At 44.5% G+C, this 25,269-nt stretch overlaps 1 protein-coding gene across 1 annotated transcript in view; it reads left to right on the forward strand.

The window, feature by feature from the left end:
- The window catches only part of LOC146870019 (ras-related protein Rab-29-like), a 37,553-nt gene extending 12,552 nt beyond the window's left edge, over positions 1 to 25,001 (forward strand). Inside the window, exons 2-3 of the mRNA XM_085640897.1 lie at positions 11,184 to 11,365; positions 24,876 to 25,001. Of these exons, the coding sequence (XP_085497023.1) occupies positions 11,184 to 11,365; positions 24,876 to 25,001 (308 nt within the window). The remainder of the gene's footprint in view (positions 1 to 11,183; positions 11,366 to 24,875) is intronic.
- The last annotated feature ends 268 nt before the right edge of the window (positions 25,002 to 25,269 follow it).

Genomic DNA, 25,269 nt, shown 5'->3' on the forward strand with positions numbered 1-25,269 from the left:
GGGCCTACTCCTGCCTTATAGGTGACTTTTTTCCGCTACCATATAGAGGTCCATCCCTACTTTCCATTTTCTGAGAGTGGGCAGCTCAGGGGTACCCCAGTGTTTGGCCACATCTTTCTTCGCCACTACGAGACCCAGATTGCTAAAGAGCAGTTTGGCTCTGAGTATGTCTACCTCCCTAAATATCCCCAACAGGACGAACTTATAGTTTGTTCATAGACATTCACCCAGTATCTTATTAGGTTCCTCCACTACTGTGGTCCAGTATGAACTTATCAAGGGGCAAGGCCATATTGTGTGCATAAATGACCCATCCTCGTCCCTACATCTCAGATAGTTAGGGGGTGTCTGCCCTACCCAGTGGTCGAAGTGGGGGAAAAAAAGTAGGGGAACTGTGGGCGGAGAATCAGAGGGCGGGAATAACCCGAGGATGGGGTCAGTGGACAGAGTTAGAGGTGTGCCCAGGATTGCAAAACATCCCACTCTTTAGTATTTGTTTGCCATTTCACTGACCAGTTACAGCTTATTATGTTATGCAATTCAACCAATGGATACACATGATTATTTAACGATTAATATGAGTTATTGACATTAAAATAAATTCACAAAGAGGAATATGTTTCTAATCACAGAATGTCCCAAATATGCTTAAAAGTGGAGGCACAAGCCATTTGTTTCCGAGCCATGGAGTTTCTGTCGTCAGCAATATACACAGAGACAATCAATTTTACGTGTGTAAATCACTGTATGGGAAATGTTACATAAGACAAAGGACTATAAGGAGTAGGAGTCACATGACAACCATATTAGCAGGCAGTATAGTTTAATAGTTATTGATCTGGAGAAACACAAACTCAGAATTTAAAACTTAATACCATGATTGGGGGTTCTCTTTAATAATCATTATTGATTTCTATCCAAATGAACACTTTTTGCAACATTAGGATAATCAAAGGCTTAGGGAAAAAACCATAAAGCTCTAGTTTATACCTTGCAGTTTGTATGCAGCTCTTAGATGAAAGTTAATAGCTCACTGTTCTATGTTAGGATTTTAACTTACAAACTGCAAGTAACAAAAGGATCTTAGTGACAAAAGCAGTAACCCACTGACCTATTTACAATATGTGCACTTTGTGATGGGCATGGTACATTTTCTTTGCAGCAGGCACGTTAACCCTCTGCACTATCTTTCTATGAGTCAAAACTTCCACTAGACAAAACTCCGATCTCTCTCTAGGAAGAAGTTTATTCACCGGAGTTATCATGACATTTTTGTTATTGCCGAAAATTGCTGTAGGCCAGGAAGGAGGCAGCAAGTGCTTTTAAAACCATAATTTACAACTCCCCCACTCAAAGTCAGCACCCGCTGCAGTCACACTGGTAGCACCACCCTGGAGCCAGCTCTTCTCAGGGGACCTGCGACCTCAGTGACAGTCACTGTTGCTCTAGGGTCTGCTACTTCGTAGGCCTGCCCACAAGACTGGAGGTGAACTTCAGTATGGATTGTGGTGAGCAAGCCTTCAAGGTGAACCCACACTTGCCACTGCTAGGGTACACCTGCTGGTGCTAAGACACCAGGGCTTCTCCGGTTTTGCAGGGCCTTCTAAGGTCTAGCATGGCAATGTGCTCCCTCAGGAGAGTGGTCTGGGGGATTGTTCATGAAGGCTGAACCTAGTTTCCTAGTTCTAAATTCGGCAGCTCTGCCCGCAGTGCCACATCCGCTCCCTCACTGAACACCATACTGCCCCACTGAGAGAAATTCACACTGCCTTCAACTACAATCCAATTTGACCTGCTATAAACAACTGAATGCGACTCAATTCAAATTACGCACTAGGCAAGAGCAATATGCTGCCTAAAGGAAAAAGTAACACTATCCTGGAAAAAACAAACACTCATAGGGAATGAAAGATTAAATAAAGCGTGTGAAATGTAAGCAGGAACAACATGGTGAACTTTTACAATCATTATGCAGAAATCAACGAGAATTTTTGCCTGAAAACTACAGGGCCCCGAAAGGACCCATTTCAATGTCCACTGCTTATATGCTTACAAAACGTAAGCAGTATGGTTTAAAAAGACCACATTGGTGAACACAAAGACTCGGCACACATTTTGTTTTCCAATCCACCCTTCAACCAGGTATTGCAGTACCTCCAGGTTTGGCGCACTTCCCCACCGGGGGAAAACAGCACTTCACTGGCAAACCCGGTACAGTGACGCTAATGTTTTTGGGGTTTGAATAAAAGCAATCTGGCCACTTTAAGAACTCCGTCTTGTTTTTATTATTGATTTTTCATATTATGAACCTTTTATTTCCGAGGCTGCACTTTGGAATAGAAAAATGTAAAAACGGCATTTCCAGCAAAAGTTTTCTTTTTTGCATCCATTTCACAGGTGAACAAATGAACGACAGGAAGAAAGAGAGGGTGAGAATCATTTCTTGAGTCATGATTTTCGGTAAGTGAGGAGGAGTTAGACAGACAGAGAGGGAATAGGAGTAAGAAAGAGGGCGGGGGGGGGGCAGCTGCCAGCGGCAGAGCAGAAGCGGACACCTTCCTTGTCTCGTCTGGGCAGGAAGTAAGAGACGGAGACCTTTTCCTTCCCTCCTCCCCGCCCGTCCCCGAACAGCCACTAATGCCAAGCCTTCTCTAAGGCCGTGGATATTTCTTACGTCCCGGGACGCATGTTCAAAATAAAAAAGTAGGGGAACGGAAGCTATAGAATTAAAGAAGTAGGAGCACGCCGTGCCCTGCCGTTCCCGCCCACTTCGACCACTGGCCCTACCAAATCTATGTGAACAGGCCCCATCATAATATATCCTGAATAAGTCATAAGTGGGACTTGATTGTCACCTCCTTTGGGTGTATCAGGGCTGCCTCCCAATCTGTGTTGTCTAATTTCCTCATTGCATCCTCCCATGTTGCCCTCATTTTCATCAGGGTATCTGGTACGTTATTGAGAATAGTTTTCTTAGACTGCTTTCCCTGCTGTCTCACCTTGAAGGAGCCTCCCTTCCAATAGTGCATTCTCCAGGACGTTTTCTAGTATGATCTTTTCCGCTTGCGTGCTGCAGTTGCAGGCATTTAAAATATTGGGCATTATGTAGATGATATTTCCGCTGTAGGGAACTAAAGGGGATCAGTGTACTATCCTCCATGAATTCACCCAGCTTAGAGATTCCGATAGTGTCCCTCAGTCCAAAACCCTTCAGCTTCCCAAATTCCTTAAAACGTGTTCCCACCTATAGGGGTGTCTCCTAGGTCACCTTTGTGCTCCATTTCAGCAGTCACTGCACCGCTTTCCAGGCGTAAATGGTCATCTGGATTGCTGCTTGTATGTTCTTTGACCCCTTCCCCCTGTACAGATAATGCAAGTATGAGTGGCTTTGGAATTGGGTCCTCCACAGTTCATATGGTGGGTGATCCCTGGGGATATTCCCCCCAGTTATTGACAATTATCTGAAAGAAACACGTTAGTTATAGATTCCTTACCTTAGAATTACCTCCAGGCGTCAGACTGGATCTGGCAAGTTTTTTCGTCCGCAGTACCTCTGCGTGTTGGAAGGTGGCGTCAGTCGGCTCCGCGTCCGTTGTTGGTGTCGTGGTCACCGGGATGATGTCGCGGTAGCTACTTAGACGCCGCCCTCGCGCGCTGACGTCAGTTCTTTCTATTTCCGCACCAGCCAGCGCAGATCCGGGAAGTGCGGTACCTCCAGTCACTTTTTGACTGACTTTTTCTTGACTTTTGTCAACTTCTTTTTCGAGTCTTAAACTCCTAAGGTGCACGAGGGATGCCCGGCTTCAAGCCATGCGGTTCCTGTCATCAGATGATGTCGGTGACTGATCAGCACCGCGTGTGTCTTTTTTCCCTGGAGCGCGACCACGACCCCAAGTCGTGCTCCAACTGCTGGTCGATGGCACCGAAGGCTTTGCGGGAACGGTCCCGAAAGCTGCTTGAGCACCGGCAGTCGGCTCCATGCCGTTCGTGGTCCCAGTCATGAGGGAGGTCGAGGAACCGGTCACGGAGCCACCACCATTTGTCCAAGTCTTTGAAGTCTTCTGGGTCGGGTAAGTCGAAGCATAAGAAAAAGACGAAGAAGCATCGTCGCTATTTGACTTCTCCTCGTTGGTCGGCCGACCCGACGAGGGACGCAGGTGGTGCCCCTCCCGCAGCTCCGCGCACGGAGCCCGAAGAGTCGACTTTGTACGTTCTACGAGGTGATTCATGCCATCTTTGGGTGGCCCGAATCTGCCGGCGCGCCTTTGGGCCCCACGGGCTCGGTTGGGGGGCCTAGGCCTTCTCTGCCGGAGGGCCTCCTTGGATCCAGGCCTGGATCCGAGTTGACATCGGTTGACCTGATTATGCCTCCACCAGCGCCGCTTACTCCTGCACCACTACCGCGTTTGATGCCGGTCGGCGTCAACCCCGGCCTCCATCCCGGGTTTTTATGCCCCTGTTCACTCCTGGGACCCTTGTCAACCAAAATGGCACCCAGAAGGAGGAGGACTGGAAGGGGTCAGGTGACCCTATATCTGACCAGGTGGATAGTGGATAGTGAACAAGACTGGAGAGAGGAACTGGGAGATGCCATTGCTTTTGACACCTCCCCTGACCTTGGCATGTTGTCTCCTCCTACTGTGGCTAAGGAGGAGGGAGCGTCTCAACCTCGAGCTTCCTACGGTGGGGGACAGGACTAACCTCCTGACAGAGGTGCTTCAACTGGCTGCGAGCGCTTCGGAGACCTTGCTACCTTTTAATGAGGCCCTCACTGACATCCTTTTGGGCACTTGGTCCAGGCCCAACACGTGGGCTCCCGTGGACAGGATGATTGCCCGACGCCACTGTCCGGCCCCGGGTGACCCCACTTTCCTTTCCCAACACCCCACCCCGGAGAGCTTGGTGGTCCAAGCCTCCACTTCCAAAAGCGCCTTTCTAACCGCTCCACTGGAAAGGGAATCCAAGAAGCTGGACCATCTTGGAAAGAATTTTCTCTTCTGCCAGCTTAGGACTGCGGTCCGTAAACACAGCATGTCTCTTGGGCAATTATTCACACTCGATGTGGGATACGGTGGCGCAGGTGCTGCCTCAGTGTCCGGAGGAGGTTGGGGCATTGCTCTCCCAGGCTGTTGCCACAGGGAGTGATGCTGCGAAGTTTGCGATACGTTGTGGGCTGGACACCGCCGACTCTCTGGGCATAACCATTTCAACGTCGGTAGCACTTCGTAGGTACGCCTGGATGAGGTCGACTGGTTTTTCGGGGGATGTCCAGAATACCTTGAAGGACATGCCCTTCGATGGCCGTCGCCTTTTTGGCGACAAAGCAGACCACGCTCTAGAGCGTTTCAAGGACTCACGGGCTACGGCCAAGTCCTTGGGGCTCTCCACCCGCCCTGCGCAGTCTGCTTTTCGCCCATTTCGTGGCTACAGAAGCGGTGCCCCGCTACATCCCATCCAGAGCCACAGGCCGCAGCAGGTTACCCAACCTTCGCATGGCCGGGGACGTGGGAACAACCGTCATGGTTCCGAGGGCCAGCTGGCGGGCCAGTCCACCAACCCCCTCTCTGCAGCAGCCTCCAAACCCTCCTAGTCCGACCTTTCAGGCCCATCAAACGCCAGTGGGCAGCAGGATTCGCCATCACCTCCCCCACTGGTGCACCATCACGTCAGACAGGTGGGTTTTACAAATAGTCCGAAGGGGCTACTCCCTCCCCTTCGAGACTACCCCTCCAGCCATGCCACCAAGGTACCACCACATGTCGGAGGATCATCTGGCCCTTCTCCAGCAGGAAGTTATGGCTCTCTTGGCCAAGGGAGCCATTGAGCGCGTTCCTGTCCCAGAAGTAGGTCGTGGCTGTTACTCCCACTACTTTCTGGTCCCTAAGAAGGACAAGGGCCTGCGTTCTATCTTGGATCTCAGGGACGTCAACCACTCCCTCCGGAAGGAGAAGTTCAAAATGTTGACTCTTGTTCAGGTCTTGTCCGCCCTCAACCCGGAAGACTGGATGCTTATTTTCACATCCCCGTCCTGACGGCCCACCGGCGTTCCCTATGGTTCACGGTAGGCCATGAACATTTTCAATTTACTGTACTCTCCTTTGGCATTGCCAGCGCCCCTCGGGTGTTCACGAAAGTGATGGCGGTGGTCGCAGCTCATCTGCGCAGGTCAGGGGTTTCAGTATTCCCCTATCTCGACGACTGTCTGTTGAAGGCGGGCTCGTCCCAGACAGTCGTCTCCCACCTCCAGACTATGGCCAACCTTCTGCATTCACTGGGGTTCTCCATCAATGTGCCGAAGTCACACCTGATTCCCTCTCAGAAGCTCCTCTTCATCGGAGCGGTTCTGGACACGACAAAGTTTCGGGTCTATCCTCCCGAGCAGCGAGTCCGGGATATTCAGGCTATGATTCTGATCTTTCAGACTCTATCCCGAGTTTCGGTCAGACTGACTCTGAGGCTGCTGGGCCTCATGGCCTTCTGCATCCTACTAGTCGACCATGCCAGGTGGCATATGCGGGCACTGCAGTGGGACCTGAAGTTCCAGTGGGCGCAGCATCAGGGAAATCTGTCCGATTGCGTCCAGATCTCGTAGGGCACTGGTCGACAACTGCAATGGTGGCTCACGAACCAGGATTGGGTCAATGGCAGATCCCGTTCCCTTCCCCAACCAGACCACATTGTGGTGACGGACTTATCCCTTCTGGGATGGGACAGCGACATGGGAGAGGCGGAGATCAGAGGCCTCTGGTTTCTGGCCGAGTCCAGGCTCCACATCAACCTTCTGGAGCTCCGGGCCATTCGTCTTGCACTGAAAGCATTCCTTCCCTCTGCCCGGGGAAGAGTAGTGCAGGTGTTCATGGACAACACCACCACCATGTGGTACTGCAACAAACAGGGTGGGGTGGGGCTGTGGACCCTATGTCAGGAGGCCCTCCGCCTCTGGACATGGTTGGAACATCAGGGCAGACTAACTCAGCCACAGGTGCATGATGGATCACGAATGGCGTCTTCACTCGGAGATGGTGCAAGATCTCTTTCAATAGTGGGGAGAGCCTTGGTTAGATCTATTCGCCACCAAAGAGAACGAGCAATGTCAGCAATTCTGCGCATTGGAATATCCAAGGCGGCACTCACTAGGCGACACTTTTTGTCGCAAGTGGCGTTGCGGTCTGTTGTACGCCTTTCCGCCTATACCACTTCTGCGCAGAGTACTGAAGATGATCAGGTGTGACCGGGCCCAAGTCATTCTTGTGGCTCCAGATTGGGCACGAAGAGTCTGGTATCCCGAGCTGCTCAACATGGCCATCTATCCTCCGATCAGACTGCCTCTTTGGGAGGATCGTCTGTCGCAGCAGCAGGGGACGGTCTTCCACCCAAACCTGTCCAGTCTCCACCTCCTTACGTGGAGATTGAGCGGCAGCAGTTGACATCTTTCGACCTGCCTCCTGAAGTCTGTGATGTAAACTTGGCAGCCAGGCGTCCCTCGACTAAGACGGTATACGCCTGCCGGTGGAAAAAATTTGTGGCACGGTGCACAGCAAAGACTGTGTATCCCCTTTCTGCCCTTCTTTCTGAGGTTCTCTTGTTTCTTCTTTCTCTCGCTCATCAGGGCTCTGCTCTGGGCACTATCAAGGGCTATCTTTCGGCCATCTCTCAGTTCCTTCTGCTTCCAGATCAGCCTTCCCTTTACAAGTTCCCAATTGTAAGTCGCTTCTTGAAAGGCATAACTCATCTCTTTCCTCCTATTCCCTTAGTTATGCCTCAGTGGGACTTAAACCTGGCTTTAAATTTTTTAATGTGTGCTCCCTTTGAGCCGCTTCACAACTGTCCTTTAAGGCTCTTGACTCTCAAAACTGCGTTCCTGGTGGCCATCACTTCAGCCAGACTAGTGAGTGAGCTCCAGGCGCTTTCTTCTAAACCTCCTTTACACTCTATACATCCAGGCAAAGTTGTCCTTAGGACTTGTCTATCCTTCCTGCCCAAGGTTGTCACTGCCTTCCACATCGGGCAGACTATCACTTTGCCCACCATCTTTTCACATCCTTTGAAAGAGGCAGAGCGGCTCCACCGTCTGGACCCAAAACGTGTGCTTTCTTTCTATCTGGATCGCACAAAACAGTTCCGGGTGGACAACCAACTCTTTGTTGGCTACGTGGGTGCCAAGAAAGGTCGGGCTGTACACAAGCAAACCATTTCACGATGGGTCGTTTTGTGAATAAAAGCATGCTATTCTCTGGCTAAGGAGGAGCCTCCAGTGGGGTTACGCACCCATCCCACCAGGGCGACGACAGCCACTACTACCTTGGGAAGGGGAGTTCCTCTGAATGACATCTGTCAGGCAGCTACGTGGGCATCGCTGCACACGTTTACCAAACACTACTGCCTGGACAGTCAAGTCCGGCTTCTTTGGCTGTTCTGTTCTCCAGGACTTTATGGTGTGATCTTGGTCCGCAGACCCAACACCACGGTTGGTATTGCTGGGGTATCTATTCTAAGGTAATGAATCTATAACTAACGTGTTTCTTTCAGATGAACAAGTTACTTACCTTCGGTAACGATATATCTGTAAGAAACATTAGTTAGTTATAGATTCCTTACCGCCCCACCCATCCTCCCCGTTCTGCGGACCGATTTCTAGGGTTAAGGTCATCCTTTCAGGGCCCTAGTTTTGTGCACCAGTGGTCAGTGTCTTGCATGGCTCTGCGTTTCTGGCGCGGAAAGTCGTGTACAGAACTGATGTCAGCGCGCGACTGCGGCATCTAAGTAGCTATTGCGACGTCATCTCGGCGACCATGACGCCAACGAAGGACGCGGAGCCGACCGACGCCACCTTCCGACGCGTAGAGGTACTGCTGATGGAAAAACTTGATCCAGTCGGACGCCTGGGGGTAATTCTAAGGTAAGGAATCTATAACTAACTAATGTTTCTTACAGATATATCGTTACCGAAGGTAAGTAACTTGTTAATTAAGTGCACTGCCCAGTAGTATGTCTGGATGCTGGTCAGGGAAATGCCTCCATTATACTGATTCCTCTGCAGTGTCCCCAGTGCCACTCTAGGCTGTCTCCCATTATAAAGCAGCGTGCAGACTTCATTATCTATTCTAATAAAACTGTTATCTGGGATCTTATGGTAGGTATTTTGAAGGTTATACAAGAGCCTCAGGAGTGTAACCATCTTATACATAGCTGCCTTTCCTACTAGGATCTGAGGCAGCGTCCTCCATCTTTCAACGTCCCCATGGAAGTCAGCAAGTACCCTCCAAATGTTGTGGTCTGGGCTTCTTTATTGGAAGTCACATAGGCCAGGGTTTAAATACCTGGGTGTCTATCGATTCACAACTGCCCAGGTCAGCCCCGCTCAGTGAAGGGTCCTCTAGCCGGGTAGAGGCTAGTCTTGTCCCATTTGATGCGGTAGCCCACAGCTCTAAAGCTTGGTAGGTCCGGATGTGTTCTAATTAATCAGGCTAGGTGTTCCAGGACGTGGGCAAACAAAAGGGGTGATAGAGGACACTCTTGTCTCGTACCCCTCTCGATGGGGAATTCAATGATAAGTTCTCCATTTACTCTGACTCTGGGGACCGGGTTTTTGTAGAGGTCTATCCAGGTAATACATTTGGAGCCATACCACGCCAGGCCCTGTTTCAGGAAGAGCCAGTGGACAGCATCAATTGCCTTCATGGCATCTTGGGACAGGGTTATGTGGGGAACTTTCCGAAATTGACCCGCCTCAAGCCAGTTGTAGAGTCTGCGGAGGTTGAGCCTAGTTGATCTTTTGGGCATAATGACAGATTGGTCCATATGTATTAAATTGGTAATTACCGATATGAGTCTGGATGCTAATATTACAGCCAATATTTTCGTCTCAATGTTCAAAAGAGAGATCGGGTGATAGGAACTGTATTGTGTTGTAGGTTTACCAAGTTTATGAATCACTTCTATAGTAGTGCCTTTGTTGTCTAGCGGCAGGGCACCCACCTCCTTGGCCTCCCTGAACATTTGAGCAAGTATGGACCCAGGAGTCCAGCGTTTTTCTTTAAAAGTTTGGCTGGTATCTCATTAGGACCCTGGGTTTTTCCTGTCTTTAGACTGACAATGGCCGTCAGTACCTCCGAGAGGCCTATGTCCTGCTCCAGGGCCCGTCGTTTCCCCCCCCGTCAGGGTTGGGACTGTCAATTCTCCCAGGTAGTTTTCTATTTGAGTGGTGTCGGCCTATGGCCGAGTCTTATAGAAGGCGACATAGTATTGTGCAACTCGTTTGCAATTTCCCGAGACGTGACTTAGGAAACCCCATCTTCTCCTATTAGATCAGTCACCTACCGAGTAGGAGGGCACGGTGACAGATGTGTGAGTATGGAGGGTGACCGCCAGGTAATTGAAGGATCGGTGTAAGTGGTGTTTGTGATGAGTGTATGTAGATGGTGGGTGGGTGGGTGAGTGAGTGGTGGGTGCGTGGTGTAAGAGTGCAGGGGACGTGACGTGTGAGTATAGAGCAAGTTCTGGGTGTATTGTAGATGTGAGGCGTAGGAGTGCTGGGTAGGCAGTATGTTTGGCGTGGCAAGTGGGAATGTCTGTGTAAATGTAGGGTGCGCACTATACCTGTATTAGTGCAGGTTGTGAGATGCTCCCTTGTGAAGGCAGAGAAAGCTAGCTGCATGCTTTTGTGACTGGAGGATGCAGCACATTAAAGCCACACCTATTTCATGCCCATGCTTGGTATGGTATTTTGTCATCTTGTGTTTTTCTATTGTATTGTATCCTTATCTGTGTGTTTTTTGGTCTGTGCTTAATTTCGTTGTGACATGCATGGCAAAGTCAGATTTTTGTTTTTATAATGTACTCGAGCGATTTTTCAGCAAAATTCAGTAATGACAGTGGACTAGGCCACTGACCAACGCAGTTTGACAGATTTTTAGACATTTGTGTAGTTTATATGAAATGCTTATATGAGAATCTTGGTGTGCGTTTTTTATACATCCTATTTTCGTAAAAAGTATACATTTACTTTAATACGTTTTGTGCTACCTTATGAGTTACTGAAATTGGAGGCGGTACTAAACAGAACTCTATCAAACAAAATGGCATTTGCATTGAGTTCTGGATGCAGGGGTGTGTCGGCGTGTTTTAGGTGGGCAAGGTGTACCCATGATGCATGTTTTATTACGTTGTGCTCTTTTCCGAAGGCCAAGAACGCTTTACCTCGAAGACTCGCCTGTACTACAGGGAGGCCGCAGCCTGTGTGATCATGTTTGACGTCACCAACCAGGCCTCCTTCCTGAACAGCCAGAAATGGAAGGAAGATCTGAACAGCAAGGTCACGCTGGCTAACGGCGCCCCGGTGCCCTGCATCCTGCTCGCCAATAAGGTGAGAATGGGGCTCCAGAAGTCCAGATGGCGGCATTTTTGTGTTGACACTCCTCGAGGGTTTGGACAGGCACCGAGACTTCCACAGAGTGATAGTTCACCGAGAACCGAATTTCCTTGCGTTGATAATTGATGTTTAATATTGCCCATCTCCATGGTGCAAATGTTACTGAATTCAAAGGATAAATGTGCTAGTCCACGACAGTGGCCCCACTGTTACACAGAAAACCCTGAAGTGTGGACGCAGTAGCCGGCTGCGCCACCTGGGTAGTGTTCACATGTGACGGGGCAGGGTACTCTAAGGTACTCCATACAAGGAATTCTAGAAAATTCTTTATTTTTGGCCACATCAAGCAGCTGGCCACTACCACCTCCAATTGTTCCAGGTTTAAATACTAACATTCCAATATTCTCAAGTTCCACAGATAGAGTAAACGGGGAAGAATGCTAGAACAGCTGACGCTGTAACAAACAACACTTTAACACAACATATCCGCTCCTTTTTGGGAAAGACAAAAGAAAAAGCAACACACATACAACATACAAAAAAGTGCACCACAACAAAATAGTAAAGCAATAAATAGCATGGAAACAAATACACTATAGTAAGGCCGACTGAAAAGAGTTATCCCACCTTACAGACCTCACACTTTTCTGAAACCTTCATGAACTTCCAGCTTTACTAATCTTCATTCCACCAGACTCTGTCCCACCGGAACCACTCTAGCGCCTGTCTCTTGTAGAGAGATTATATCCTTTGTTTATTCTGTTCACCATCTCAACGTGAAACAATGACTACATTGTACCACAATATTATTGTAACAATTGAAGCACTCATTAAATTACAGCAACACACCTATTATCATAGACCGACACCGCATGTAATATAACACCACGCTCAGGGTGCTACCATGATATGTGCACTCTGAATAGAAAACCGTAAATACACCAATAGAGGGAAGACCCAGCATTCATAAAGTGCATGTGTGCAGTGTATCCGAGACTGGTAAAACCAGGCACCCAGGTAAATCGGTGCTCCACTCACATTTCCTCAGATTTTCAGTGTCGTGTGGTGTCGTCAATTACCTTTTGTAATTATATTTTCTTGTCTAATTATATATATATACATATATATATATATATATATATATATATTTTACCTACTGGCAGTCGCCAGTAGGCAGTTATAGTTAGGACCTATTTTCCATAGGAAATCCGCAACATTCTATTCCCAATAAGTCTGGCGCCGGTTGACGAATCTTCGCGAAATTTTCCAAACTTTTGGCCAGCTCCGGTCCGCTCCAATCCTGAAAGTTTCGTGGTGATTCGTCAAGCGGGGGCTCAGAAAAAGGGGGGGCCCAAAACGTGTTTTCCCCATGCAATTTCCCATAGGACCTGTTGACGCAGCTACAGCCCGAACTGCTGAACGGAATTACACCAAATTTGGCAGAAAGGTAGACCTTGGTTCAGAGTCATTCCTTTTGCTTAAATGGTGTAAATCCGTTCAGTAGTTCCTGAGAAAATCAAAAGTACTATCACATATATATCTGGGCGGAGCCTAACCACACATCTCATTGTGAGATCTGATTGGCTGTCAGCACTTCAACCAAGAAGTGTTGGCAGCCATCTTGGGACCAATATACATGATAGCACCTCATTAAAAAGCATTGCAGTTAATAGAAGGTTTTTAGACTTTAGTTACATTATAAATCATTTGTTGATGGTACCATACTCATTTTAGGAATTGTGGTATGTTCTAAGGTGATTTTACCATGTGAAAAAGCCTTCTGCTGGGATATCATGAATCATGTTTGAGAGAAAACTGTTTTCACATGCTTTTCCCACAGAGATTTGGAAGGTGATCTATAAGCTAAACTGAGAGCATATTTTCTGTAAATTCACATTATCTTTCTTAGTCATGTGAGAATGAAGTCTGACATTCTCAGTAAAACATGTACATCCAACAAGGGCAGAGACTGTCAGTTGATTCCTTTGTGTTCTACTGCAGTTTCCCAGAGTGTTCCAAAGAACCACTAGAGCGCTAACACTCCTACTTATGACAAACGTATGGCACACCTGAAGCCATCTTGATGGGAATTTGGTAACTCTTAAAACATTTAATTTAAAAAGGAACAACATTAGGGGTTCATTTTGCCATAGAATGTATTATTAGTGCTGCAGAAAGAAAAATTAGGGCACATTTTGAGTGACTTCTCAAATCCTCTTCTATTTCATTAAAAAATTCTGACATGCAGACTGAAACATGCACTTTCCATACCAGCAGCAGACTTCCCTGGTGAGCAGTAGCTTTACTACAGTGATCTAATGAGCAACTAGAGTGCTAACATTCTGAATTTATGGCAAATGTGTGACACATCTGAATGCCTTCTTCATTGAATCAAAGTAAAAAACTGACAGTATGCCTACTGAGGAGACTGTAGTAAATGAGGAAATTAGGAAACTTCATAACAAGTCTCCCAAGATGGCCACCAGAGACAAAAGAGCCCAAATGTAGCACAAATATCACAGAGATGTAGCCCAAGTATAGCCCAATGACAGAATGTCCCAGAGTGTTTTAAAGAACAACTAGAGCGCTAACAGTCTTACTTATGACAAAAGTATGGCACACCTGATGCCATCTTAATTGGAATAAAGTGGTAACACTTAAAACATTTAATTTGCAAAGGAACAAAATGAGGGGGTTCATTTTGCCATAGAAATTATGATTAGTGCTGCAGAAAGAAAGATTAGGGCACATTTTGACTTCTCAAATCCTCTTCCATTTCATAAAAAAATTCTGACATGCAGACTGAAACATGCACTTTGAATACCAGCAGCAGACTTCCCTGGTGAGCAGTAGCTTTACTACAGTGATCTAATGAGCAACTAGAGTGCTACCATTCAGAATTTATGGAAAATGTGTGACACATCTGAATGCCTTCTTGATGGAATCAAAGTAAACAAGCATTGAAAATGCAATAGGTCTCGCCCTCGTTTAAGTTAAAGCAATTCTGTTTGTAATTAGGTGGCTTTTTAGCTTTGCTTGTATTAGAGTTTTTCAAACTTTCATGTACATACCATGCATATGTATGCATATATGTATATGTATATGTTTGCATGCATTTATATTTATATAGATATGCAGATTATATTTATATGTTTATATGTGTATATATATATATACACACATACATATATATAAATGCAGATGCATATATATGCATATATATATGTGCATATGTGTGCATGTACAGAGAGGTAGAGAGATAGAGGTGTATAGGTAGAGGTGTAGACGTAGAGAGGTAGAGGTAGAGAGTAGTAGAGAGAGAGGTAGAGAGAGGTAGAGAGGTAGAGAGTAGAGAGCGAGTAGTAGAGAGTAGTAGAGAAAGTATCAGAGAGTGAGTAGTAGAGAGTAGTAGAGTGAGTAGTAGAGTAGTAGAGAGTAGTAGAGAGTAAGTAGTAGAGAGTGAGTAGTAGAGAGAGAGTAGTAGAGTAGTAGAGAGTGAGTAGTAGAGAGTAGTGGAGTAGTAGAGAGTGAGAAGTAGATAGTAGTAGAGAGTGTGTAGTAGAGTGAGTAGTAGAGAGTAGTAGAGAGTCAGTAGTAGAGAGAGTAGTAGAGAGTGAGAAGTAGAGAGAGTAGTAGAGTAGTAGAGAGTGAGAAGTAGAGAGAGTAGTAGAGTAGTGTAGAGAGTAGTAGAGTAGTAGAGAGAGTAGTAGAGAGTGAGTAGTAGAGAGAGAGTAGCAGAGAGTAGTAGAGAGTGAGTAGTAGAGAGTAGTGGAGTAGTAGAGAGTGAGTACTAGAGAGTAGTAGAGAGCGAGTAGCAGAGAGCAAGTAGAGAGTGTGTAGTAGAGAGTGAGTAGTAGAGAGTAGTAGAGAGTCAGTAGTAGAGAGAGAGTAGTAGAGAGTGAGAAGTAGAGAGAGTAGTAGAGAGTGAGTAGTAGAGTGAGTAGTAGAGAGTAGTTGAGAGCGAGTAGTAGAGAGTAGTTGAGAGCGAGTAGTAGAGAATGAGTAGTGGAGAGTGAGCAGTAGAGAGTAGTAGAGAGTGAGTAGTAGAGAGTGAGTAGTAGAGAGTAGTAGAGTGAGTAGTAGAGAGTGAGTAGTAGAGAGAGAGTAGTAGAGAGTGAGTAGTAGAGTAGTAGAGTGAGTGGTAGAGAGTAGGAGAGAGTAGTAGAGAATAGTAGAGAGTGAGTAGTAGAGAGTAGTAGAGAGTGAGTAGTAGAGTGAGTAGCAGAGAGAGTAGTAGAGAGTAGTAGAGAGTGAGTAGTAGAGAGTAGTAGAGAGTGAGTAGTAGAGTGAGTAGCAGAGAGAGTAGTAGAGAGTAGTAGAGAGTGAGTAGTAGAGAGTGAGTAGTAAAGAGTAGTAGAGAGCGAGTAGTAGAGAGTGAGTAGTAGAGAGCGAGTAGTAGAGTAGTAGAGAGTGAGTGGTAGAGAGCAGCAGAGAGTAGTAGAGTGAGTAGTAGAGAGTAGTAGAGTGAGTAGTAGAGAGTGATTAGTAGAGAGTAGTAGTAGAGAGTAGTAGAGAGAGAGTATTAGAGAGTGTAGTAGAGAGTGAGTAGTAGAGAGTAGTAACGAGTGAGTAGTAGAGAGTGAGTAGTAGAGTAGTAGAGAGTGAGTGGTAGAGAGTAGTAGAAAGTAGTAGAGTGAGTAGTAGAGAGTGAGTAGTAGAGAGTGAATAGTAGAGAGTAGTAGAGAGTGAGTAGTAGAGAGAGTAGTAGTAGACAGTGAGTAGTAGAGAGTAGCAGAGCGTGAGTAGTAGAGAGTAGTCAGTCAGTGTCAGTCAGTCAGTCAGTGTCAGTCAGTCAGTGTCAGTCAGTGTCAGTAGTAGAGAGTAGTAGCGAGTGAGTAGTAGAGTAGTAGAGAGTGAGTAGTAGAGAGTAGTAGAGTAGTAGAGAGTGAGTAGTAGAGAGTAGTAGAGAGTGAGTAGTAGAGAGAGAGTAGTAGAGAGTAGTCAGTCAGTGTCAGTCAGTCAGTGTCAGTCAGTCAGTCAGTGTCAGTCAGTGTCAGTCAGTCAGTGTCAATCAGTGTCAGTCAGTGTCAATCAGTGTCAGTCAGTGTCAGTCAGTCAGTGTCAGTCAATCAGTGTCAGTCAATCTGTGTCAGTCAGTGTCAATCAGTCAGTGTCACTCAGTCAGTGTCACTCAGTCAGTGTCAGCTAGAGCAGCTCTGCTGACCTGGTTCTCTGGCTCTAAAGCAGCTCTGCTGACCTGGTTCTCTCTCTCTAAAGCAACTCTGCTGACCTGGTTTCTCTGACTCTACAGTAGGTCTGCTGACCTGGTTCTCTGGCTCTAGAGCAGCTCTGCTGACCTAGTTCTTATGCTACAGAGCAGCTCTGCTGATATAGTTCTCTGGCTCTACAACAGCTCTGCTGACCTGGTTCTCTGGCTCTAAAGCAGCTCAACTGACCCAGTTCTATGGCTCTGAAGCAGTTCTGCTGACATGGTTCTCTGGCTCTAGAGCAGCTCTGCTGACCTGGTTCTCTCCCTCTAAAGCAGCTCTACTGACCTGGTTTCTCTGGCTCTGCAGCAGCTCTGCAGACCTGGTTCTCTGGCTCTAGAGCAGCTCTGTTGACCTGGTTCTTAGGCTCTAGAGCAGCTCTACTGACCTGGTTCTCTGGCTCTAAAGCAGCTCTGCTGACTTGGTTCTCTGGCTCTAGAGTAGCTCTGCTGACCTGGTTCTTTGGCTCTAAAGCAGCTCTGCTAACCTGGTTCTCTGGTTCTAAAGCAGCTCTGCTGGCCTGGTTCTCTGGCTCTAAAGCAGCTCTGCTGACCTGGTTTTCTCCCTCTAAAGCAGCTCTGCTGACCTGGTTTCTCTGGCTCTACAGCAGCTCTGCTGACCTGGTTCTCTGGCTCTAGAGCAGCTCTGCTGACCTAGTTCTTAGGCTCTAGAGGAGCTCTGCTGACCTGGTTCTCTGGCTCTACAGCAGCTCTGCTGACCTGGTTTTCTGCACTCACGATGCACGCACCCGACTTCGCGAAAATATGTTTAAAAATAATATAGGTTTATTATAAGTACAAATATATTATTTTGATGAATATCTTACATAATCTCTTGCCTTAATATGTATATTAAAGACACATACATATCATTTTGGAACATCCATTTTTTTTTGCGGGAGTCGCGCACCCAGCACGCCCCAGCACGTATATGATGTCACGCAGGACCCGCAACCGCGCAAACATCTCGTACCGTAATGCGCATGTGTCGCAAATGCGTGGGAGCAGGAGTCGCAGACTGGTCGCATACCAATCGCGCATATCACGTGAAATTAAATGTAGATGATGTAACTGAAAAACACGCAGCCGTCGCACACCATACGCGGATCCTTCATGACTTATCTAAAATGGCGGCTAGAATGCACGCACCCACCGTGATGTGTACACTTTGAGTGCGCGACTCCGAATAAAATTAGATTTTTTTAAAAAAAGAAAATAATATAAATATATTAAAATAAAAAATGAAAACAAGAAAATTAATCAATATTTCAGTTTTAATAAAAACAATTTTTTTGGTGCAATTTTCAGAAAAATATATAATGTTATTTAATGAATAAAATATTTATAAATAAACAGTTAAAAAAACGGTAGAAAATCAGTACAAAAAAAATAGATATAACTACTATCACACTTAAAAGTTAGCATTTAAAAAACCTTTGAAATTCACTGAAAAAAAACATAGGTTTGAGAGACGTTATAGTTAGAAATTAGCATTTAAAAAACCTTAGAAATTCACAGAAAAAAACATAGGTTTCAGGGGTGTTATAGTTAGCTGCCCATTTCACTCATACAAAACCATAGAAATTCCTCCGTTATAGTTAGTTCTGCTAACTATAACTCACTCGCCCACAATGCACTGCTGATGATGTCACATATTGCATCATTCATGACATGGTCAGTGACATCACTGATGACATCTCAAATGACATCACTGATGACATCATCCACGTAACAATCTGATACACCTCATCATACACTAGTATAACCTTTCATCACTCACTGTAAAATACAGAGTACCATATTTGAAACCATTGACACACCAATACCAGTTACTACATACCCACTCACTGATTCCTAAGTCTACAGACACAACTACCCATTCAACAACAGAATCATCTATACATGCAGTCATTAATTAATAGAACACATTCAAATGCACTTATACACATATATAGACATTGACACATCAGCAGTCATCTTAGTCGGTTTTGCAGTCATCCTACTCACTCATGAAAAAAATGTATCGCACTTAAAGTTACTCACTTACACAATTATCCAACAACACCTCATTTATTCAAACACATAGTAACTCATCGTTAACATGTTAAAAAAGCATCATTTCTCTCACAATCATTGACTCTTACACATACTTATTTATGTACACCAACTCTCACATACAATGCCTTTTATTTTTTTACTTTGTTGAAGATGTACAACTAAAACATATATTCGCTCACCAACACACAAATAAATACACTCAGTCACCCAAACAACTGTTTCCACAAGCACTCTTAAACCCATACACCTAGTCAATCAACCATTCACACATCTATGCATAGAGGTACACACACCCCATCCAACCACACACAAACTCATTGTCCCATACAAATACTCACCCAACTAATCAATAACTAATATACACATTCATGTAGTTGGTGATCAACTGATGCAGCATATTATACAACAACAGAGACAGTGCTGCACACATTCACATAGTTTAGTTACTAATCCATGTATTAAGTGAGACACTTTTAATTACTCACTTAAAAAGACAGTCAGACAGCTACTAAATCCTCCATCCAGACAGTTATATATCCACTCAATCTTCAATACAGATTGGTATATATATAATACATATTTAAATTTCAAACTAAACCACATTCAGTGGATGATGTCATCAGTGATGTCATCAGTGATGTCACTGACCATGTCATGAATGATGCAATATGTGACATCATCAGCAGTGCATTGCGGGCGCGTGAGTTATAGTTAGCAGAACTAACTATAACGGAGTAATTTCTATGGTTTTGTATGAGTGAAATGGGCAGCTAACTATAACACCCCTGAAACCTATGGTTTTTTCTGTGAATATATATATATATATATTTGTATTAGGGTCCTAACCCACAGGTACCACCCGTGGCATGCTTCATCATTGGGCCCTCACCCAAACACTGAATGTGTCTGGGTGGACTCAACGCGTTTGTAAGCGGAGTTCCTGGTGTGGTAGCAACGAGTAAAGGCAGGGGGTGTGGGGGGGAATTAAAATAACCTCCAAATCCTAAAAGTGAACATTTTAATGGCATAGAATTAGGGGCTAGGTTAAAGTTCTGAGACTATCAATATTTAATGTTCCCAGGTGTCGATTTAGGTCGACATGTTTAAGCCAATGTGTTACCCCGAATAGTCATTAGGCTTTCTTTAGGACTTATATTCCCTGCGTGATAACCTATGGTAGCTTTTTGCTAATTCAGTTAATTAAAATAAAGACATGCACATTATCATACAGACCATACTTGAGGTACCTTTTCTCTGTATGGTCACATATGTCTAGTTAAATTTACCGACATCATAGGGAATAGTTCAAAAACTCTGAATAGAAACACAAAACTTACACCCAAGATAAAACCAGCATGAAGAGATATAGCATTATATTCAGTGTTTCCCTGTAACTAAGAGTAGGAGTTGAATTGCCATACAGCCACAATAGTTACAAAGACATATACTTCTGCTTCAAAATGTAATGAAACACAATGCACTTGATGGCTATATAACCGTTACATAAAAATCCTATTACAAAACGAGCGTGCCACAATTATATTGCATATTAACACAGATGACCGATAATAATCTACAGTGATATTTTTTGCACTATATTATATTAAAAGAATAACCCAAAAAATAAGTCCAAAACAGCTCATTACAGAATATATATATTAAATAGGTCCATGAATCAAACGTAATGTCTATTGTAATCTCGGGGATTATCTCATCGGGTATGTTATCAATAATACTGTCTGAGATGTCCTCAGGGATGTCATTTAACATGTCGTCAGTGATGTCATATGTGAGGTCATGAGCAGTGTTTATTGGAGAACCAGTTATGGTTAGTTTATCTTATAACTGGCGAATTTCAGTGCTCTTGTGGTTTTTAGGTGATTTTTCTAACAATACTTAAACTTTTGTTTTTCAGTAAATGCATACATAATTTTTCGCTTTGATGTTTTTTTTAATGTTCTTATTTTGGAACTTTTTCTGTTAAACCAGTTTTACTTTACTTTTAAACTTTATTTTTTTAATCTCTTTTTTAAAGACGATATGGATTTGTGTGATATTTCTTATGATGCAAATCCGCATTGTTTGACAAATAACAAATATGGTCCACTCCCAAGAACAAATCTTCATGCACTGATTGTAGTATAGCACAGATACTGCAGCTGGTGATCCTTACCTCCTGTGCTTGCTGTTGTTCTGGGGGCACAGTTTCTGCTTCTCCCTCCTCATTGCCTGCCTCCCTTTTCTGCCCTTGAGTACTCATTTGGGTGCATGGCAGAGAGAAAGTCATGCCGAATGAGTACTCTCTAGGATGATGTCCATGCAGGACTTGGTCACTTAATGAACATGTGACCTTTGCATTGTTTTTTCTGCCCTGCGAGTAAGAAGATTAGGCCCGCTCTGCCTGGCCTTGCCTGCGCTACTTGCCAGTGCCCAGTTCTCTGACCAGGCTTAGATCAAGCTCAGTTGCTATAGTGAGGAGTCCTGCTCCTCATCCTTGTACTTATTTCCTTTCTTCTCCGACCTCTTGCTCTCACATGCAGGGCGCGAGTCGGGGGGGGTACACGTGGGTGGACAGTGTCCACCCACTATTTTCACAGGGTGAACGCTATCCACCCTGCCAAGAAGTTGGGCCCCACTAAATAATGTGCTGAACTCATCTCAGTGTAATTTCCAAACACCAGGACACTTTCAGCAGCGCCTGCACGTTCTCTGCTTTCCATCTGCAACAAAGTGCAAGGGGGAGGGGGCTGTGTTATTTATTTCAGACTTTAGCTGGGAGATAACAAAGGTCAAATTTGTGAGGTCATCCGGCCTCCTTTTGTTGGAGTCTCCTGGCTGGGAGCAGTCAGGAGCCTCACACCTAGAAGCAAATGCAGCAGAGGGGAAACAAAGGTTAGCACTTCACATATACTTAAGAGAGGCAGCTTTTCACTTTGTTCAGGCTCTGTTTACTAGATTTGCATGCACTGTAAGAATGTCAAATGTGTTGGTCTCTCCCACTATTTACATGAAACTAAATGTAATTTATATAGCGCTTGACGAGGCATTGAAATAATTTAAGTACCACGATTTTTTCTTGTATAGCTCTACTCATCCCAAAGCAGTGTCAGAGCCCTTTACATCACACGTACATATTAAAGTCGTGGCTTGTGTTGCCACTTCCTATGATGTCAATTCCTGTGATGTCACATGTAATGTAATGTGCCATGTGATGTCATGCACCATGATGTCTCCGCTGTCTTTCCGCCTTTAACATCTTTTTCATTGATCTTATTGCTTCCCCTCTCAATCTTTGCCTCCTTGACTTTTTTCTCTCTCAGTTGTTCCCCTGACTCTTTACCATGTTGCCTCTTAGTCTCTCACTCGTTCTTTGCCACTTTGATCTTTTGCCCTCTTTTAGGTACTTTTGCCTCTTTATTTGCTTTTTGTCTCTTTATCCTTTTGCCTCTGTCGGCCAGCTTTTGGCCCTTGCAGCCACTCTTCCCTCCTTATTATCTTCTACTTCTGCATCCTCTTGATTCACAACCCTTCTTACGTGACTTTTCCCCCATGCTTTCACTATCCCCTGCAGCGGCCTTTCCCACTTCTGCTGCACCACAGTTCCTCCTGCTTCCTGTCACTCGCTCCAGCCCGCCCACCACCTTTGATCTTCTGCCCCTCTCTCTCCTATTTAATGGCAGCTGCAGCGCAGAGCAGCCAATAAGCATGCTGTGCCTGGCCCTGTCTGCGCCTCTTACTTGTGCCCAATTTTCAGACCAGGGCTAGCCCTTACGGACCCAGGTCTATCACAGGAGCTAAGCAATCCCTCCTTGCTCCTCCTCCAGGTACTTCTTTTTTCTTTGACCTCTTGCTGCCTCTCTCTCTTGCACCCCTGCTGTCTCACCTCTTCTCCACTTTCGTTGTGGTCTTTAGCCTTTGACCTCTTTTTCTTTGATCTTATTGCTCCCCCTTTATGCATCTGTGCATCCTTGACCTTTTGCACTCACTCAATTGTTGCCTGTTCGCCACTTGTCCTTTTCCTCTCTTGCTCATACTTTTGCCTATTTGCCACTTTGACCTTGTTCTCTCACACCCATTCTTTGTCATTCGACCTTCCTACTTGCTCACTGTCTCATATTCATTTAAAGGGATTCTCCCTAATGAGAAGATCACATCCTGTTGTTGTGACAGATTTGTTCAATCTGTATTTACGCCATCCATCTAAAGCCCCAGTGGGCCATTAAACGAGACTCAGGATTTGACATTAACAATAACTATTACCTATTCATGCATTTTAAGACACAATGAACCAGAGGTATAAATGATTTCCTTCCCATGATTATCCAAATAGTGTCAATTCCCAAACTCTCATCGATGTCAATACAGTTATAAAGCAAACAGTTGTGACCTGTAATCAATTCAGCCCAAGTGGGCAATACATGAAATGAATTTCGTCCTATTTCATGATAATTATAATACCATATTTCACCATGATTTCATAAACAAAAGCCAGATGGCCTGACAGGATTTAAGATCTAAAAGCTCTTCTGCATTTCCGCATTCTTGTATCTGAAACAAAACCAACACAGGAAGTACCAATTAAAATCCAATTACAACATGCATGTATATTAACAAGGCAAAGACCTATACAGAAGGAAGGAATAAGTAATTGACCGTATTTAAACTTCTTATTCAGCCTAAATGTACAGCTAATTCTTCATCCATATTTAATCCACTTGGGTGAAGGGTGTTATATTTAATAATCATCTTAGATTCCAATCTCCTCAATTCCAGTGTTCAATTGCCCCCTCTCTCCCGATATGGAATTCTGTTGAGGACCACAAATTTTAATAAATTGCAATTTTGATTGTGATGGGTTTTAAAATGACGTGTTATAGGGTATTGTTTATTGCCATCGGATGGCGCAAATGTGTTCAAGTATACGCTTCTTTGCCTTACGAATCATACTTCCTATGTATGCTCGCCTACATGGACATAACAATACACAAGCCACATACTCAGCGTTACAGGTAAGGTTTAATCAATCACGTAGAGTTTCTGGTCTTCTGCTAGATTTACTGTTTTACAGCTGTTACTGTATTTACAAGCTTTACAATGATTACATGTAAAAAAGCCTGTAATCTCATTATTAGTTTTCTCAGGACTTACTAGGCAATGACTCAAGAGTATCTTTTAATGATCTTGCCTTTTTAAATGTTATTCCTGGATTTGGACCAATAGGTATAGCCAGGTCATGATCTGTTAAGGACATCCCAGTATTTTGTTAAACTCTTCTTAAGTTCCCATGTTTGGTTATGGTACCTCGTAATGAATCAAATTTTTGATTCTTCTGTTTCCTTGTGTTTTGGAATAAGCAACTCATTTCGATCTGACAATACAACTTTCTCAATTGCCTTTTGAACTGTTTTGTTGCTATATCCTCTTTCCTTAAACCTTTGTGTCATAACTTTCATTTTGTTGGTAAATCCCTCATCAGTGCTGCAGTTCCTTCTGGCTCGCAATAACTCGCCATACTGAATACTTTGAATCAGTGAGGGTGGATGACAACTATCAACTCTTAACAGACTATTCCCTGCTGTTGTCTTTCTAAATAGATGGCTAACTAGTATATATATATATAATGGCGAATTGGAATGGAACCGAAATTACAAATGCCAATTTGTACTATGACAATTATTTGAACTCCCTTTGAGTGTGTTTGTACAACATCAGGTGAACGTGTACAGTAAGAAACGCCCACATTTTGTAAAAAACGGGCAGAAACAAAATAAAACAATCCATAAATGGCGTGGGACCAAGTCAAGGAGAAAGAGTGCGCTGAACAAACCATAAGTAAACAAAACAATAGGGGAACATGTAACGAGGGCAGTAGCCATGTAACAGGGGCAGTAGCCATGAAAATAAAAAACACGCCCAAAAGCAGGACAAATAGCAACCTTTCACCAATTAAAATAAAGGACTTTTGAAAGGCAGTTGAAAGAACCAATGAAAATTGATGGGCATGATGAAAGCCCACAGAGTAGATAAAGCACGTTTTTGTTCAAACTTTGATCAAATTGCCTGGAAAGTAATGCACATAAACCAGATTCAATAAAGTGAGTTGACAGCAAGAAAAACATATTTTTTGCAGTGTGAAAGATGTGTCCTCTGTTGGTGTTGCAAGGAACTGAAGAATTGTAAAGTACATGCATTTCTTATACACCTGTCCGCTCCCATCAATGTGATTTGTTCTTTTTATAGTGCGACCTGTGCCCTTGGGCTATGACAAAGGAGGAGGTTGACCTTTTCAGCAGAGAAAACGTGTTCATCGGCTGGACTGAAACTTCAGTAAAAGAGAATAAGAATATCAATGAATCAATGAGGTGAGTCTGGGGCTAGGGTGCAGTTTGTAAGAAAGCTGAATTGCTTTACAAATGTTAATTTAATTAAATGTTTTGTAAGGCTCTGTAAAGACCTGCCTGGGCAGTCTAACATAATGCTTCTTCAATACAGATTGTTGTGATTGTCAGACTATTATGAAGTGCTCAATATTGTTGTTCACTCCGTTTGTTGATATTATGTTTTTCTAAATTGATCTTCTGAAGCACAGGGAGATCATGTGATTTGCTCTAAATCACAAAATTTGGCCAAATAC

This window comes from Triturus cristatus, chromosome 1_1, assembly GCF_964204655.1.
Source record: "Triturus cristatus chromosome 1_1, aTriCri1.1, whole genome shotgun sequence".
Lineage (NCBI taxonomy): Eukaryota > Metazoa > Chordata > Amphibia > Caudata > Salamandridae > Triturus > Triturus cristatus.